Here is a 13,260-nt window from a genome sequence, read left to right as displayed (position 1 = left end):
AAACCGGGCAGGAGCAAAACACTCGGCCCCTCAGGACATCCAGCAAGGCTGTTAGAACCTGGGAGTTCTTCCCCTCCACCTAGCGTCGAAAAAAATCTGAGGATGAGATGGACAAGCAGATGATGCCGTAATCGCCTGAAGATGAGTTTCAGCCAAGACACTCCTGGTGCAAGTGGTAGGCTACGGTCTGGTACATGCCACCAATATCTGAGGCAGAGTCGGAGAACTTGGACCCAGTGCAAAAACGTCCCAGGAGAAGCTACAGGAAAAAGAACAGACCTATATCCCAGGACTTAGAGGGGAAGGGATATAATGATTGGAACAAGGTCTGCCAGGTGAATCTTATAGAATATAGATTGGAGCTGCTAATCAGTTCCTAGCTGACAAATATAAACAGAAGTGTTCCCCCAACCAATTCTATTTTGATTTAATCCCTACCTTCTCCCTTGACTTTCTTCATGTAAGCATACCCTTATTGGACTTTGCTTGTTACTGGTTCACTGGCAGAAAGTGAGGACTGCAGATGCTGGAGATCAGAGCTGAAAAATATGTTGCTGGAAAAGCGCAGCAGGTCAGGCAGCATCTAAGGAGCAGGAGAATCGACGTTTCGGGCATAAGCCCTTCTTCAGGAATGAGGAAGGTGTGTCAAGCGTGCTAAGATAAAAGGTAGGGAGGAGGGACTTGGGGGAGGGGCGTTGGGAATGCGATAGGTGGAAGGAGGTTAAGGTGAGGGTGATAGGCCGGAGAGGTCGGGAAGAAGATTGCAGGTCAAGAAGGCGGTGCTGAGTTCACTGGCACATGGCAGCTTTCCTGGTGGTGGAAATATTGAATAAAGGTTTTTATATATGGTGTCTTCATACTGCGTCACTGCACATATGCACACACAACATAGGTGTTGTGGGAGGAGAAAATAAGAACTACCGCTGTACAGTGTAGTAAAAATAAGAAAAACTAAATAAAAAGGAATGTCAGGGGTTCTGCTCATTTTAGGAGCCGGCTCTGTGTTAGCTGGGTCAGTATTATTTACTATGTACATGTAAATAAAGAGTGACTTGTGATGGAATACAGGCCTTCATGGAGTTATTTCAGATGGCAGATGAATCATAGTCATTTTAAATGGAAGTCTGCAGTATTCAGGCATGCTGCAGAGAAAAGATTCAAAGGAAGTGGTATAGATTAATGGTCATTCCAGAGAAATTGCTTCAACTAAAGAAATCACTTCAAAATCCAGTGATGCTGCAAAGGAAGGACGTCCTAAATCGAACACTCAAGAAGAGGAGGCAAGCAAGCCTAATGAAGAAAGCATAGGTGAAAATAGCAGGGGAAGTCCGTAGCAGAGAAGTGGCTGCAAGAATATGAATTCAAAACCAAATAAATTTAATGTGCTTTTGCTGTCTTGAAAGATAGTGGCACTTAAGACCACATACTGGAAACACAACATGAATTAACCAGCCCATGAAATAAGAGACTAATGCATGAGGCAATACCAAACACCAACACTGTAACTAAACTGGCTAGATCATAGTCAGAGATCAGTGAACACTATGTTTGGATGGTTAAAAATGCACCACACGATACCACTCAAATAATTTATGTTTACAGTCCCTCAGTGTGACAAGCATTGATAAGCAATGAGATTGCAATGAGAGTACATATGTCAATGCTTTCTGAAAAGATTTGCTCACAATACAATAGGGCATTAATGCATGGGAGGTGGAGTGTTATTCATCAGGATGGTGACATCAGTGGAGGCAGAGGACATGGACCCTGGGTAAACTGCAACAGGGTAGACTGTCACTGATGATGGGGTGGCTTTGGAGTCCTGTAAAGTGCTTACTGTCATTCATCATTCCTTTGACCATTAGCAAGCTATACAGAGTAGATTGTTGTTGCCAGAAGAAGTTTCAGATTAAGGGTCATGAGCCATCCTCACGGTTGATGGAACCATTGTTTCACTTAAATCAGGTCCCTCCAGCAGATACTGAGGTAGAGGAGGAAGAAATTAGACTTTTTAGTTCACTTCTCAGCTCAATTAATCTATTGTCATATCAGGACACTTCAATTTTATTCCATTGTATTCTCCATCAGTGCAAATAAACTCACATCAGTTGGTTTTGTTGTATATGTACAGATGAGGCATGACCTGCTGAACGTAACCGAGATGAACAGAAGGAAATAACAAAGGCAAAAACTGTTGTGGCCTCAGAGAAATGAGGAAAGGCCCAACCACACTCAGCTTCATGTAGATGAGGGACCTCAGGTACTATCAACAAAGCAGAAGTTTAAGGAGCAGCTTAAAATGTGTGAACATCTGTGAAGTTTCCATAGGCATTATATTCCCATCCACAAACATTGTAGATGTCCATCTATGCCATGAGTGGTGCCATGTTTCCACATGACATTGAGAGGGGACAACACTTCTGATGAGATAAATGGACTATAGAACTGTGTGAATGTAATGCTGCACACAGACCTCCACAGCATGGCATCTTTCTTGGTGATAAGTATGTGGGATGGTCCAGTTACTCATCTTCCTTTTGCAACGGGTGACTCAGGGGTGCAAGGGAACAAGTAGAAGAGCTGTGAAAGGGCAGGCTGAAAGCAACAATGGTCTCTTTCAAGGCACTTTAATCTTGGAAGATGGATCCTTAACTTCTCTGATGATAACAACAAACATCAATGCTGATCCAATGATTGTATCAATCCTGCACAGATACAGATGGCATTAATTTGTCAGGGTCATGCATCATAGGGTGCTAACCACAGCCATCTCATTAATAAGAACAAAAATAGGTTGATGGCGACCATCACACCAACTATAGGTGTAGGGAAAGTATACCATAAAATTTACAGTAAGTCAACATTTAAATGCATGGCAAGGTACTCGGTATTTCACTTGATGATAATTACTTGTTCAATGCAAAGGACTTTAATGTGCTGAAAATTAAAAGTCTTGTGATATAACTGATAATGACTTGTGAATATTGACAATGGCTACATGTGCTGGATACTGTGCAAAGGTGAATGCCTTACAATGCATGTTGACAGAAAACCTTGGCATATGCTATGAAATTTATGATCGGACTTGACGAGGTAGATTCTGAGAGATTTCTCTTTAAGGATAATCTGGAACAAATTTCTTAGTAAGGCGCAGATTGTTTAAGACTGAGATGAGGGGAATTTTTTTAACGACCTGTGAACCTTTGGAATTCCCTACCCGAGACAGCTGAGGGCAGCAGGTGAGAAGTGAAGCCCTAGATCAGACACAATCATCTTGAATGGTAGCATAAGATTAACACATAATGTGGTCTGCTGTTCCTCCTACTTCTTAGAGAGTTGGTAAGGGTATCTTTTAAAAGGTCACCAAAACTGCCTCTGCAAGAGAACCTCTTGTTTCAATGGGACCTTACTCTGACCTCATGTAATGGATTTGCTGATCAGAGAGTTGTATAGTCTCCTTTCTACACATAATGTTGTCTGGTGCATGGGCACTACATTCCAGCTCCATTAATCATGTGACAACACCTTATAGTCATGTTCCTCTGTTCTCCACTCAGTGTCTTCCTCTGGTTCCAGCATTAGTTCTTACTACAGCATGAGGTTTTGTAATAGGTAACAGATAATAAACTTGTGGGATGTCTTTGAAGGCTTCTTTCAGATGTATTATGGCATTTAAACCTTCTCTGTAGGAGTTAAATAGACTGTTTACTGCCATTTGTACTTTTAGGACAGCAATTTCATTTATCCTGTGCTGTGGGATTGTGAGTTAGGAAACCCCATGTCCTTGAGGATACAGCCACATAGGCATTCATATGGAAGAATTTGAATTGGTTTAAGAAGGTATGAGTTGCTCTTGCTTCCCAGAAATTTGCAACATAACTGCATGATATGCTTATAGTAGTTACAGATGATTTGAACATTCAAGGAATGTTCACAAATACATCTAGTTGCACTGAGGGAGACTTGACAGCCATATGAATATAGTCAATTATCTCCAGCAACTAAGGAATTCCGGTCAAGGCCTTGAGGCCAACTTCCTTCTCAATTTCTGGCTTGATTGATCATCAACCTGATGTTTTGGTCAGCCTGACAGTACGTGGTTTTTAGTGATTAGACAATGATTGAGAGACACCAAATAATAATTCCTGGAAGAAATTGGATTAAAAAGGTGAATACCATACCCTTTTAAAGCTAAAGTCATTAGCTGTCTGTCATTTTCCAATGGCATCAACTCCTGCCCAAGCATGTCACATAGCTCCACCACCAACCTGGAGAGATGCATTTAATGTCGACATTGATGCTGGGACATTTCAATGAAGCTGAGTGTCTGACAGTATATTCTTTAGTGTTGGAACACCTTCTGAAACCATGAGGCTGCTCTGCTCTTTTGCAACCACGCATAATCCTTGTTCACTCCATTGGCTCCTTCAATTTCTTGGGCCCTGCAAAATGTTATCTTGATAGGAGGAAGGGGGGTGGGGGGGGGGTTTAGAGTATTTCTTGAATGGTGAGAGACTGGAAAATATTGCTGTTCAAAGGGATCTAGACATTCTTGTTCATAAGTCAGTGAAAGCTAGCAAGCAGATGTAGCAAGCAATCCAGAAGGCAAGTGGTTTGCTAGCCTTAATTGCAGATGGATTTGAATACAGAAACAAAGAAGTCTTGCTTCAGTTGTATAGAACACTGGTTAGACAGTACCTAGAGTACCGAGTACCTTTCTGGTGCACTTTTCTAAAGAAGGATATACTTATTATAAAAAGGGTGCAATGGAGTTTAACCAGACTGATCCTTTGGATGGCGGGACTGACCTACGAGTCAAGATTAAGGAAAGTGGGCACATTTAGTTGAATGAAAGGCAATCTCATACAAATTTACAAAATTTTTAAAATAGACTAGCAAGTAGATGCAGAAAGGATGTTTCCTCTGGTTATGAGCGTTATTGCTGGGGGCAAATATCAGAATAAAATGTAAGCCATTTAGCACTGATATGAGGAGGAACATCTTCACTGAGACAGTGATAAAACCTTTGGAATTCCTTTTCCCAGGGGACTGTGGAAATTCAGTTAATAAGTAAGTTCAAAAACAAACTTGATAGATTTTTAGTTATTAGGGACAATAAGGGATAATTTGTATAGAGTGGGAATATGGAATTGAGTTAGATAATTAGCCATAACCCAGAATGACAAAACAGGTTTGAAGGCTGAATGGTCTATTCCTGTTCCCATGTTTCTATGTTTTTATACTATGTGACTGGATCTTTGTCACTCTGAAAATAATGCAATTTCAAGACTCCACCTGCCATCCTTAATTAGACTGGGAACCTGTCTCCATGACAATTAAAGCAGCAATCCAGACAAAATTTCAAACAGTGACTGCTTGGCATTAAGACAAAGGCTTGGCTCCTGTTTTTATTGCAAAAGTAAAAAATCAGCCAAAATCCTTCTCCAAATCACACACTATCCTAACTTGGAAATATCCCTCCTCTTCTCCAGTGTTTCTGGATGCTGAATTCCCTATACAGTTGCACTATGGGATTACTTACATTACAAGGGTGCAGCAGTTTAAGAATCACCAACACCTTCTCAGGGACAATTAGAGGCAGGCTGGTCAATGACATTGACATTTCATGAATACATTAAAAAATACATTTGTTCCCTGCAATATCCTAATGTTTGAACCACAGAGTATTCAAATGTGGCTTTCACATTCAATGAATGCAATTTTGAAATTATCCATTGATTTCTAAAACTGAAACTGGTTTTACTGTTGTTAAATGTGCAAAGAAAAATTATTGAAATATTAGATGCTACACAAATGACGTCTGCAATATCTTTGTAAGTACTGATAGATGATGTCTCAATAAACTAGCATATAAGTGGCCATAACAGATTTCACAGTTTAGGTTCAAAGGAAACATTACAAACAAATACAACTGCCTATTATCAATACCCATTTGATTCTACTGTTGGTGGTACAATATGTTGCTGCGATCACACGTTGGTAGCAGTGAAGCTTGGTTAGAGTCTATTGAATATAACTCAAAATTTGGTGACATTTCATGAAATTGTCCTCTAAGCCAGACGGTATGTGGTAAAATAAAGTCAAAATTAGTCTAACCGAAGAGAATTGTGTTTAAACTTGTTACCTCCTGGTTAGCAGCTGCCAATTCCTCTTCCAGTGTGGAAACCCTCTCCAGAGCAATTCGTAGGCGTTCCCTCACCTTCAGACAAAAGACAACAGATTTGTATAAATTGTAGGCATTTTCTTGTGCAAATGCATCGTAGTGCTACTTATTGAACTAATGTAGTTCAACATTATGGTTCCGTAAGTGATTAATTAGGTCCAATGTTACTGCTGAGTAAGTCATCCAAATTTCTCAGTTTAGTCCACTTTTGCCTCTGTCTTGGGTATCTTCTAATTCTGTACTGATGCATTCAGTACACTTCAGGTTCAGCTGTTTCTTTGATAAACTAAGCACAATACTGCAATATTCCAACCTGGTAACGCAGCAATATTTAGTTTAAACTGTTGGGATTTAAACTAGCACTCAAATTTGTCAAGCATGTATCTAACCGAACGGCATTCAATGGAAAATATAACTTCTCCAATGCAAGTTTTTCCTTTATAAGTATTGAGAGTAAAAAAATTGAATTCAACTACCTAATTATGGTTATCTCATAACATGCAAATAGTATGGTAAGGATCAAGTTGTGAGGTTGACAATCAAACACTATTGGTTGGATTTTCACCACAGAGGCAGGAAAAAGGAACTGGGTCAAAAACATGCCTCTTGTAGTAAACTGAATAAAGTTGAGATTCCATGAGGTGTGAACCCTTAACTAATATGAAGATGTATTTCCTGTTCAAAAAGACTGTGTGACAGGAATGGAGATGGGTTAGAAGAAGTATGTCACTGATTTGGACTCCCATGGCAGCCATAACTGCTGATTGCTCTGAGAAAGAAGTTTTCAAATTATGCTGAAATTTTCCACAGCATGAAAACGAGTCACGATGTCAGTGAAGAGTTGGTTACCTAAATTCTGAAGCAGGGCTCCCTCTCTCTTCATTGATGCCAAACTGGATCTAATGTCAGAAACTGTGAAGGAGGGCAGTCTTGTCCAGAAAGGCCCGGTGCAAAACACTGAGAATATCACGGGGCATCTTCCCTCTGTCATTGTCCACTGTTTTCCTATATTTATACTGTATACTTGAGGACACTTTAAGCCATCTTCTGGAACTACGATTAACATCTCCATGATAAGTAAAATGGCATGAGATAGTCAAAGAGATGATGGATACTTTTCAGTGAGGTTAAGGTGACTGGCCAGATGAGCTTCCTTTCATTGTGCTAAATGACTGTATATTCCAAGCTGCATTTTACACGTATGTGTTAATATGTATCTCAAACTCCCTTTCATGCTACACTTCTCAACCTGGGTCAGAGGGACTCAGCTGAAATGTTGCTGAATCAGGAGATCCTTAATTAATTTATGTTCAATATCATCCTCCACTTTTATTTCGTCCTCCTCTCTCAAATCTTCTTCTTCCACTAATGAGCTCTCTTTTAAATTTTAAACTCCTTCTTTCAGGGCATGACTTTCCTTGAGGTCCACAGCTCTGTGAACAGCCTTCTCAGAAAAGATGCAGCCAAAAGTGACAGAGCATGACCTTTTTGGAGGGTGCCATCAGACCTGTCCAGATGCCATATCTTCAGAAGCTTGTACAATGGTTGTCCTACTGAGAAGGTGATATTGGCTAAATTGCCTCTATATCACTGTTTGAAGATTTCCAGAGAGATAAGTAGTCATGTCTTCAAAGGCTATTCCTTGTCCCCTAGGAACTGACCACACAATTTTGTGGTAATAATTTTGAGGCAGTGTTGAATGGTAGAGGATGCCAGGAAAGTGAGTGCATAAAGATAAGAAGCTGCTATAGTTGTCTTAGAATGCTGAGGAAATGGAAGCCCTTCCTGTTGATGAATCTGAGTAGGCAGTTACAAGGTACTGTGATGCCCACATTGATTGCACCTATGTTGCATTGCATCTAAACAATAGAACCGAATGTTTTATGTCCCTGTGAGTATCTGATTTTTTTGGGCTACCAGTATTTTGAATTTCTCTCTTTTCATTTCTTACCTTTTCTTTCCTTTAATTCTCCTTTTTTTCTTTTAACTTTTAAGCAAAAGAGCAGAAGTTATTGGTCCATTGTCTTACATAACTGCAATGAATAATAATATGATACACAGATTCAAGATTTAGGGCATCAACAAACCAAAAAAAGTATTTTGCAAAATAGGTCAGGTATGCACTTATGACATTTCAGAAGGTATACAAATGCTATTTCATTTGGAAATGAGGTCCACTAGTTACAGCGTAAAAATATAGCCAATTATTGGTCTGTTTTCAAACTATTTTAAGACACACAGGCTATCAACCTGTTATTTTTACCTGTATTTTAGTTTTTGTAAATTATTTCATGAGCTGTGGGAAAAATTGCATAGGGTTTTCCCAATCTCCTGTCATAACTTTAACAGAAACCTTGGCAAAACATTGTTCTTCCATTGAGAACCTGCACAAAAAATGTGAGGCAATTGTTTCTAAATCTATTTACGAAATCATTCAAATGAATGCATCGAGAAGAACATTGTGTAAGGTATAGGACAACTGAAGTAGAAATAACCCTACACCTAACCCAATTAAGCAGCTACTTGCTGTATAAATTAAGCAAGATATACTCAAAAGATCTGGATGCTAAATCTAAAACTAAGAGAAAACTCTTTAAGTTTAGCTTATAGGTCAGCTAAAACTGAACTACAATTGTCACTATGCTATGTCTTAATATAATGTAAGAGGCCATAGTCCACAGAGGACAAGAGGCATCTGTGTCCATTAGAGAAAGACAATTGATTATGTACAGCCTGAGGGTAACAACTACATAAATATAATGTGGACTGGGGTGGATGAAGTCAAAAATCACACGACACCAGGTTATAGTGCAACAGGTTTGTTTGAAACTGCAAGCTCTCGAAGTCCCCACTCCTTCCTCAGGCAGACATCAATATGTGGCAAGGTGAGAAGGTTGGGCTTCTGTGAGGTAACACTGCCTTATCAGTATGCGGATTGAAGCTACCCTGTTCATTTTATTCTTCACATCCTAGCCATTGAGCCAACAGAGTTAATCGATCCTGTCTTAACTTTAGACAAAGAAAAGCAATTATCAGTTTCTATGTGCTCATCATGTGTGTACAGCTCACAGTACTGTATAAGTATACGTGTGCATGAATAAAGTTAGAGAATTTTAAACTCACATCTCCTGGCTCCAATGCTTTGTGTTAGGGAGCAAAGAAATTTCTTCCCCTTAGAAAGTTCAGTAAGAAAACCTGGAGAGAGCAAGCATTTGCAGCAGATGCAAAAGCTACCTAGCACATAGGTAGATGGTTACGGTTATACAATGGTAATCAGCTCAGTAACAGAACATCACTGCAGGAGTTTTTCAAGGTAGTTTTATGCCTAACTACTTCATCAATGACCTTTCTTCCATCATAAAGTCAGTTCGGTGATGAATGGACAATATTAAACACCAATCTCGACTCTACAGGAAGGACATGACTGAACTGGAGAGGGAGCAAAGAGGGTAGTTGATTTAAAAGCTAAATGAGAGACCTTGTAGTAGTTCTGGATGTAGGTTTGCTTGCTGAACTGAGAGGTTCATTTCCAGATATTTCATCACCCTACTAGGTAACATCTTCAGTGGGCCTCAGGGGAAGCAGTCTACATGATTCCTGCTTTCTATTTATATATTTGGGTTTCTTTGGATTGGTGATTTTATTTCCTGTGGTGATGTCATTTCATGTTCTTTTTCTCAGGGGGTTGGTAGATGGGGTCTAACTCTATGTGTTTGTTGATAGAGTTCCGGTTGGAGTGGCATGCTTCTAGGAATTCTCGTGCGTGTCTCTGTTTGGCTTGTCCTAAGATGGATGTGTTGTCCCAGTCGAAGTGGTGTCCTTTCTCATCTGTATGTAAGGATACTAGTGAGAGAGGGTCAGGTTGTTTTGTGGCTAGTTGGTGTTAATGTATCCTGGTGGTTAGTTTTCTGCCTGATTTTCCAATGTAGTGTTTGTTACAGTTCTTGCGCGGTATTTTTGGAAATAACATTAGTTTTGCTTGTTGCAAAATTCTATACTTTTAATTGTTAGCCTTGACAGAAATCATAACAGATGGTTTATAATTAGAATCAATATAGAATCATAGAATCCCTACAGTGCAGATATTCATCCCATACACCGACTTGCTGAAGAGCATTCCACTCTATCTCTGTAATTCCACACGTTCCCTGGTTAACCCACCTAGACTGCACACTATGGGGCAATATAGCATAGTCAATCCATTAATACTTCAATCAGTCCAAATCCTGTACAGTACAAGACCAAAATATTGTTGTTATTGAAAAATAATAATAAGGGGAAAGTGATGATATTGATACAGAATTGGATTAGTTACAGGAAGCAGAAGGTGGTAATGGATTGATTTCTTTTCACCAAGTGTCAGTTTTGGATACATTACTCTTTTCAGTTATTATGAATACCATTTATAAACTAACATATCAGGAAGCATTATTAAGCTTGCTGATCATATAAAAGTTAGTAAACAAGGCAATGGTGATATTTGTAGACTCCAGAATAAAAGCCATAATGATTCAATAAGCAGAAACAGATAAGTAGCATACAATACAAAGCAGTGTGTGATAAATTTACTTTGGAAAAAACAATATGGAAATAGAACATACAATAAATAGTCATTTTGAAAAGTGCAGATGTTTCAATGTTTCTAAGCAAATTCTTAAAGTGACAGGGCCAGTTGTTAAACTTGATTAAAAGTACATATGCTGAACATGTGTTGCTGGAAAAGCGCAGCAGGTCAGGCAGCATCCAAGGAACAGGAGAATCGACGTTTCGGGCATAAGAAGGGCTTATGCCCGAAACGTCGATTCTCCTGTTCTTTGGATGCTGCCTGACCTGCTGCGCTTTTCCAGCAACACATTTTCAGCTCCGATCTCCAGCATCTGCAGTCCTCACTTTCTCCTAAAAGTACATATGGGTTACCATAATTGTTAGGGAGGAGAATATGGACTGTTGCTCAAGAAGTTTGATACCATCCAGGACAAAGCAGACTGATTGATTAGCACTCCATCGACAATTTAAATATTCACTCCCTCCATCATGACACACATTGACAGCAGGTGTGTACCACCTACAAGATACATCACAGCAACACAACAAGGCACCCTAGACAGCATCTTTCAAAGCTTCAACTTCTACCACCTAGAAAGACAAGAGCAACAGATGCATGGGAATACCACCACTATCACCTGCAAATTCACCTTCAAACCACACACCAAACTGACTTGGAACAATTTTGCCAGTGTTTTACTGTTGCTAGCTTTAAACACTGAAATGTCCTCCTTAACATCACTATATATGTATGATGACAGCAGTGTTTCAAAAAGGCAGCTCACAACCACCTTCTCAAGGGCAACAAGGAATGGGCAATACATGTTAACTGAGCCAACAACACCCTCATTCCATGAAAGGAAAATTAAATGAAAGAACTCCAGTTATGAGAAGAGCTTTGAAAAGTTAAGATTTTTCTAGCAGGTTTTGAGAAGATTTGTAGCTCAGGTTAAGGTTCTGCCTGTAGGTTTGCTCGCTGAACTGGAAGGTTCATTTTCAGATGTTTTGTCACCATACTAGGTAACATCTTCAGTGAGCTTCTGGAAGAAGCGCTGCAGATGTTTCCTGCTTTCTATTTATATGTTTAGGTTTCCTTGGTTGGTGATTTCATTTCCTGCGGTCACGTCATTTCCTATGGTGATGTAATTTCCTGTTCTTTTTCTCAGGGGTTGGTTAAAGGGGTCCAAGTCAATGTGTTTGTTAATAGAGTTAAGGTTGGAATGCCATGCTTCTAAGAATTCTCATGTGTGCCTCTGTTTGGCTTGTCCTAGGATGGATGTGTTGTCCCAATCAAAGTGGTGTCCTTCCTTATCTATAAGCAAGGATACTAGTGAGAGAGGGTCATGTCATTTTGTGGCTCGTTGATATTCATGTATCCTGGTGGCTAGGTTCCTGCCTGTTTGTCCAATGTAGTGTTTGTTACGGTCCTTGCATGGTATTTTATAAGTGACATTAGTTTTACTTGTTGTCTGTATAGGGTCTTTCAGATTCATTCGCAGCTGTTTTAGTTTGTTGGTGGGTTTGTGGGCTACCATGATGCCAAGAGGTCTGAGGAACCATCCTGTGTGAGTCTGTCTGTGCCACAATGGTCATAATCTTACTAATAGCCCAGTACTACTTATTCATGCTACTCCTTCCAAAGTGAATCACTCACCTCACACTTTTCTGCATTAAACTCCATTTGCCACCTCTCAGCCCAGTTGTGCAGCTTATCTATGTCCATCTGTAACCTGCAACATCCTTCTGCACTGTCCACAACTCCACTGACTTTAGAGTCATCTGCATGTTTACAAACCATCCTGTTATGCCCTCATCCAGGTCATTTATGAAAATGACAAAGAGCAGCGGCCCCAAAACAGATCCTTGCAGTACACCACTAGTAACTGAACTCCAGGATGAACATTTCCCATCAACCACCACCCTCGGTCTTCTTACAGCTAGCCAATTGCTGATCCAAATCGCTAAATCACTCTTAGCCCCATGCCTCTGTATTTTCTGCACTAGCCTACCATGGGGAATCTTATTAAACACTTTTCTGAAATCCATATACATCACATCAATTGTTTTACCCTCATCCACCTGTTTGGTCCCCTTCTCAAAGAATTCAATAAGGTTTGCGAGGTACAACCTATCTTTCACAAAACTGTGTTGACTATCCCTAATCAAATTATTCCTTTCTAGATGATTATAAATCCTCTAGTGGTGTTCCGCAAGGATCTGTTTTGGGACCATTGCTGTTTGTCATTTTTATAAATGACCTGGAGGAGAGGCTAGAAGGTTGGGTGAGCAAGTTTGCAGATGATACGAAAGTCGGTGGAGTTGTTGACAGTGAGGAAGGATGTGTCAGGTTACAGTGGGATATAGATAAGCTACAGAGCTGGGCAGAAAGGTGGCAAATGGAGTTCAATGTAGCTAAGTGTGAGGTGATTCACTTTGGTAAGAGTAACAAAAAGATGGGGTACTGGGCTAATGGTCGGATACTTGGTAGTGTTGATGAGCAGAGGGATCTTGGTGTCCATGTACACAGATCT

The 13,260-nt window shown here is 39.9% G+C and overlaps 1 protein-coding gene across 8 annotated transcripts in view; it reads right to left on the bottom strand.

The window, feature by feature from the left end:
* Positions 1-13,260, bottom strand: part of ppfia2 (PTPRF interacting protein alpha 2) — a 543,269-nt gene that overhangs the window by 284,648 nt on the left and 245,361 nt on the right. For 6 of the 8 annotated variants that reach the window (XM_087997151.1, XM_043709676.2, XM_043709677.2 and 3 more), the window contains one exon: positions 6,146-6,220. The exons of the other annotated variants lie outside the window; for them this stretch is intronic. In XM_087997151.1, the coding sequence (XP_087853277.1) occupies positions 6,146-6,220 (75 nt within the window). The remainder of the gene's footprint in view (positions 1-6,145; positions 6,221-13,260) is intronic. 8 annotated transcript variants of the gene reach the window in all.

Source organism: Chiloscyllium plagiosum, unplaced genomic scaffold (assembly GCF_037043375.1).
Source record: "Chiloscyllium plagiosum isolate Xiang-an unplaced genomic scaffold, Cpla_swu_hap1 HiC_scaffold_19, whole genome shotgun sequence".
NCBI classification, from domain to species: domain Eukaryota; kingdom Metazoa; phylum Chordata; class Chondrichthyes; order Orectolobiformes; family Hemiscylliidae; genus Chiloscyllium; species Chiloscyllium plagiosum.
This window is presented reverse-complemented; position numbering and strand designations above follow the sequence as displayed.